The sequence below is a fragment of the Aulostomus chinensis genome, chromosome 9 (assembly GCF_037954235.1).
Source record: "Aulostomus chinensis isolate RoL2024-O1b breed Wild chromosome 9, RoL_Achi_v1.0, whole genome shotgun sequence".
NCBI lineage: Eukaryota > Metazoa > Chordata > Actinopteri > Syngnathiformes > Aulostomidae > Aulostomus > Aulostomus chinensis.
Window position 1 is genome coordinate 1,567,501 of NC_141328.1, and position 5,559 is coordinate 1,573,059.

General features: G+C 51.4%; 1 protein-coding gene across 2 annotated transcripts; it reads left to right on the top strand.

Annotated features, from left to right (window-relative positions):
- Positions 1–1,147: 1,147 nt before the first annotated feature.
- On the top strand, positions 1,148–5,100 carry sdf4 (stromal cell derived factor 4). Of its 2 annotated transcripts, none has more exons than XM_086212998.1 (7): positions 1,148–1,200; positions 1,841–2,148; positions 2,707–2,843; positions 3,016–3,129; positions 3,358–3,516; positions 3,924–4,099; positions 4,601–5,100. In XM_086212998.1, the coding sequence occupies exons 2-7, from the start codon at positions 1,847–1,849 to the stop codon at positions 4,775–4,777; spliced, it is 1,065 nt and encodes a 354-aa protein (XP_086069124.1). In that variant the 5' UTR covers positions 1,148–1,200; positions 1,841–1,846; the 3' UTR covers positions 4,778–5,100. The 2 variants fall into 2 exon arrangements, with proteins under 2 accessions (XP_086069124.1, XP_086069123.1); XM_086212997.1 differs by lacking the exon at positions 1,148–1,200 and adding an exon at positions 1,212–1,434.
- The last annotated feature ends 459 nt before the right edge of the window (positions 5,101–5,559 follow it).

The window sequence follows — 5,559 nt, forward strand, 5'->3', positions numbered from 1 at the left end:
TATTATGTCTTCTCCTGCTACTACTACTACTATTATGACTACTCCTGCTACTACTAGTACTACTACTATTATGACTACTCCTGCTACTACTACTACTACTATTATGACTACTCCTGCTACTACTACTACTACTACTACTATTATGACTACTCCTGCTACTACTATTATGACTACTACTGCTACTACTACTACTACTACTATTATGACTACTCCTGCTACTACGACTACTACTACTACTGCTACTACGACTACTACTGCTACTACTACTACGACTACTACTACTACTGCTACTGCAACTACGACTACTACTGCTACTATGACTACCACCACTACCACTACTACTGCTACTACGACTACTACTACAACTACTACGACTACAACTACTACTGCTACTACAACTACTACGACTACTACTATTACTGCTACTACGACTACTCCTGCTACTATGACTACTACTAGTACTGCTACTACGACTACTACTGCTACTACTACTACGACTACTACTACTACTGCTACTGCAACTACGACTACTACTGCTACTATGACAACTTCTACTACAACTACTACTACTGCTACTATGACTACCACCACTACTGCTACTACTACTACTACTAATAATAATAGGTGGCCCGGTGGAGCAGAGGTCCTCACCGTGGCCCCCCAGCAAGAAGGTTGTGGGTGGAGCCCCGGCTGCAGCACGGGGTCTTTCTGGGTGAGTCTCCATGTTCTCCCTGTTCCTGCTGGGTTCTCTCTGGTACTCCAGCTTCCTCCACAGTCCAAAGACATCAAGAGGGACCAGGTTAATCCAGACTCTAAATTGACCGTAGGCGTGGCTGGGAGAGCCAATGGTTGTCTGTCTCTATGTGTTGGCCCTGCCATGGACTGGTGACCTGTCCAGGGGGAAGGCTGCTGGGATAGGCTCCACCCCCCCCCCCCCACCCTCAACAGCAGAAGAGGGAGAACATGGATGGATATAATAATAATAATAATAATAATAATAATAATAATAATAATAATAATAATAACTTCCTGGTTGGCCAACTAAAACAAGACATCCCTGCTGCTTTAAATTCAACAATCAGTTTTACTTTGAAAAATGTGACCGGAAGCTCTCCTGAGTTTGTTTTATTTACTTTACAGAAGTTAGTTCCTCGTCAGTGCATCGTTATCAACTAGCCTGTAACGACTTCACCTGACATCGTGAGTGAATTAACGCGAACTTTACGAACTTTTTTTTTTTTTTTTTAAAGAATTGTCCCGCATTGGACGGGGGGAGCCACGTGCCCCGGAACCGGAGTGTGACAGCTTGTCTGCTCCGCCGCTGGACGAGGAAATCCCAGTGTTCATACAGCCAGCGGCCACTCAGAGCTAGCCAGCCCTGTGTCGTTAGAACTTCCTTCAGGTTCTCCTTTAGTACGCGTTCGGGTTCCACAGGTTGGTTCTCCAGACTCCTTTGCTGAATTTGTGTTGTTTGCTTGATGAACTTTACACCAACTAGCTAGTTTTGTTAGCCTAGCCGTGCTAGCTCGTCATCTCCCACTAGCTAATCAGTGTCTGTGCTGAGGAGCCGCTAGTTCCTGGCTGAGGTGGTCTCCTGGTGATGTGTTGTGTTAGTGACGTCAGTGAAGTCATGACCTCGTGTGGCGTTCACACCACACCGCACCTCCTAGCAGTCGGTCAGCGAGCGACGCTGAAACAGGACCGTCCTGGAAGTGTGGTAACGCCAGAGAACCCGATATGACGTGAACGCGTCATCAGCTGGGCTCACTGATGACGTGGTGTGTTTAGTGGAGGCAGCGCTGGTCTACCAGACTGTCAGCTGTGTGTGCTCCTCCCCCAGGTGAGGATGGCTGTCTGGGGAGCAGCGTGGAGCAGAAGCCTCCTGGCCGTGTCCCTGCTTCTCCCTGTGCTGCTGCACGCGGATGCCAGACCGGCCAACATGTCGGCTTCGAAAGACAAGAATCCCACCACCAAGGACGACAACGAGATCCTTCCTCAAGACCACCTGAACGGGGTGAAGCTGGAGATGGACGGCCACCTGAACAAGGACTTCCATCAGGAGGTTTTCCTGGGCAAAGAGATGGAGGAGTTTGAGGAGGACTCGGAGCCCAGGAGGAACCGGAAGAAGCTCATTGAAATCTTCACCAAGTAAGACCTGCTTGACCTGCGTTCCAGTCATCATCATCCAGAGGAGCAGCATTTTTGAAGGAGAGCTGTCAGAGTGATAGCTGCAGGCCACACACACACACACACACACACACACACACACACACACACACACACACACACACACACACACACCAGGGCTCCAGCTCCAACAGGTGTTCAGCAGCAGCTTGATTTCTTGGTCAAAGTTGTTTACTTGTTGTTTCGTTCAAAATAATCCCAGCAGTCGGCAGTGAGACAGAGACAGACGCCTTCATGTGTGGGGCTGTGACAGCTGTGCTCTTCAGTGTTGCTATGGTTACGGGCTGTCAGAGCAAATCCAACTTGGATCATTGGTCATAAACACATTTGCAGGCCACTTAGAAAAGAATCAGAAATCCTTGATTAAACCCCTGTGGGAAATCCAGTTCCCAGTCAAGATGACGCAGGAGGAAGTCACCCATCGGACACAGATGGCGCCCTGCAGCGATGATGTGTTGTTGTAGTTCTGAGGTGTTTGTTTCATGTTTCTCTTGATTGAAGCTCATGGTTTCTCCCCAGAGTTGATTTCAACAAGGACCGGAGCGTCAGCGCCAAGGAGATGCAGCGCTGGATTATGGAGAAGACGGAGGAGCATTTCCAGGAGGCCACCAAGGAGAATAAGAACAGTTTCCATGCTGTTGACCCGGACGGTGACGGTGTGTAGAACCGAACCAGCTACAGAACACAGCACTGATGAGAGGGTTTGGGGTTTCGTCTCTGTGACCTCCGCCCACCTGGAGGAGAACGATAGTTACTGATGACAGCCAGTGATGCTCCTGCTGCGCTGGCGACTCATCGGTGTCCTCTTCACTTCCTGGTTGTCCTCAGGTCACGTGACGTGGGACGAGTACAGAATCAAGTTTCTGGCCAGCAAAGGTTTCGATGAGAAAGAAGTAGCTGAGAAGATAAAGAACAATGAAGATCTGAAACTGGACGAGGAAAGTAAGTGGAGAACTTGTGAGGAACGTCTGCCTGAAGGTTTCTAGATCAGACGATGTTCCCTGAACCCGTATTTGAGTCTTGAATCTGTAGTTTAACTTTTGTTATCTTTTAGTTTTAAACATCGGAAAATAAAGTGATAGAGGTTGAAGGAAGCCCTTTATGTGACCGCGTCTCCAAACTTTAGCCCGGTGCTGAAGGTTCTGTGTTCTGTGAACCTGTGTCCTGCAGCTCAGGAGGTTCTGGAGAGCCTGAAGGACCGCTGGTTCCAGGCCGACAACCCTCCAGCTGACCAGCTGCTGAATGAGCAGGAGTTCCTGTCCTTCCTGCACCCGGAGCACAGCCGAGGGATGCTCAAGTACATGGTGAAGGAGATCGTCCGGGACCTGGGTAGGGTTCAGCTCCTGCACACACACACACACACACACACACACACACACTCAAATAAAGGACACAAACACACTTGGGACATACACACCTGGCCGACTGTAATCTGGATCAGATACGAGTTGCTATCAGAGGTCTGAGCGCCTTCTCATCTCGTAACCTGAGACCTCTCTGATCAGATTAAAGTGGAGATTGCAGCTGAAACGTAGACAGCAGTTTTTTAAGGTGTGAAAACTTTTCAGTTTTATTATTTTAATCTTTCTCTGGCAGAAAAAGTTCACTTGGCAACTAAAAATAGCAGGGCCCTGCGCGACTCAGTGAACGAATCTTTGAATAAACGGCTCGAGTGATCTGGTTCACTGGGAGAACAGTTCCACCCGTGTGACTCTGATGGACGTCTTTGCTCCCAGACCAGGATGGCGATAAGAAGCTCACGCTGTCGGAGTTCATCTCTCTGCCCGTGGGCACGGTGGAGAACCAGCAGGCTCAGGACGTCGATGACGACTGGGTCCGCGAGCGCAGGAGGGAGTTCAAGGAGGTCATCGACTCTGACCGCGATGGCATCGTAACCATGGAGGAGCTGGAGGTGAGCCTCCACCCACCCACGCCGATCACTTGCCATCTGTCCAATTATTCAAGTTTGTCAGCGAAGTCGCTCGGCCATTGGGCAGTGAACAAGGAATGATGGAGGTTCGTTCTGTGTGTGACCCTCACGTGACGCTGACCAGCAGGTTCCTGCTGGTGAACGCAGGGGGGGCGGCGCCGCTCGGCCAGCGGGATGAACACATCCCAACTACTGACGTTTCTCAATGGCAAAAAAGTTCAATATTGGCGAAGGTTAATTGTGACAAAATTCCATGTCATATCAAATGCGGCGGCACTGCCGAGGCGCAGCTCCGTCGTCTGCGCGCTGCTTCTCTCCTCGGCTGGTAGCTTCAGTGAGCACCAACGCCTCGCACCGCGTCAGAGCCCTTCGCTGCATCATAGGTTGATTGATGCTTCGCTGTTACCACGACAACTGTTTAAACAGCTTCGTCTCAGATGTGCTGACGGTCTTGTCTTCCTGTGGTTCCCCGGTGGCGTGCAGGAGTACATGGACCCGATGAACGAGCACAACGCTCTGAATGAGGCCAAGCAGATGATCGCCGTCGCAGACGAGAACCAGAACCACAACCTGGAGCTGGACGAGATTCTAAAGTACAGCGAATACTTCACCGGCAGCAAGCTGATGGATTACGCCAGAAACGTCCACGAGGAGTTCTGAGGACACCCCACCCCCACCCCCCCATCGCCCCAACCCCTTCCCCTCTGTGCAGCATCTTAAATATGGTTCAGGGACAGATGCCGGCCCGGTCTTTCTAACAGGAGGTCATGATACCGTATTCTAGTGCAACGCCATTTGTTTAGCCCCGCCCCCCATCAGCCCTGGACTGTCATGGCAGCCTTCTGTGTGCCAGTGGACTGGTTTTTATGGGTGTTGAAGACATGAAGGCACAAAACCAACTCTGGTTGGTGAAGTTTTTGAAATGTGTGTATATGTGGTGATTTACAGCCAGATTTTTATGTTCTTGGTGCCGGGGAGAGGGAGGGAGGGAGGGAGGGTGGGAGGGACGGGGAGAGAGGGAGGGAGGGACAGAGAGAGAGAGAGAGGGAGGGAGGGAGGGAGGGACGGGGAGAGAGGGAGGGAGGGACAGAGAGAGAGAGAGAGGGAGGGAGGGAGGGAGGGACGGGGAGAGAGGGAGGGAGGGACAGAGAGAGAGAGAGAGGGAGGGAGGGACGGGGAGAGAGAGAGGGAGGGACAGAGGGAGGGAGGGACAGAGAGAGAGAGAGAGGGAGGGAGGGACAGAGAGAGAGAGAGGGAGGGACAGAGAGAGAGAGGGAGGGAGGGACAGAGAGAGAGGGAGGGAGGGACAGAGAGAGAGGGAGGGAGGGACAGAGAGAGAGGGAGGGAGGGACAGAGAGAGAGAGGGATGGACAGAGAGGGAGGGACGGGGAGAGAGAGAGGGAGGGACAGAGAGAGAGAGAGGGAGGGAGGGACAGAGAGAG

What these genes read in the sequence shown, in the direction of transcription:
- sdf4 (XM_086212998.1), top strand. Translation starts at nt 1,847, where the DNA reads ATGGCTGTCTGGGGAGCAGCGTGGAGCAGAAGCCTCCTGGCCGTGTCC. An exon ending in TGTTGACCCGGACGGTGACG is followed by an intron (nt 2,844 to 3,015) that starts GTGTGTAGAACC and finishes GGTTGTCCTCAG; the next exon opens with GTCACGTGACGTGGGACGAG. An exon ending in TAACCATGGAGGAGCTGGAG is followed by an intron (nt 4,100 to 4,600) that starts GTGAGCCTCCAC and finishes GGTGGCGTGCAG; the next exon opens with GAGTACATGGACCCGATGAA.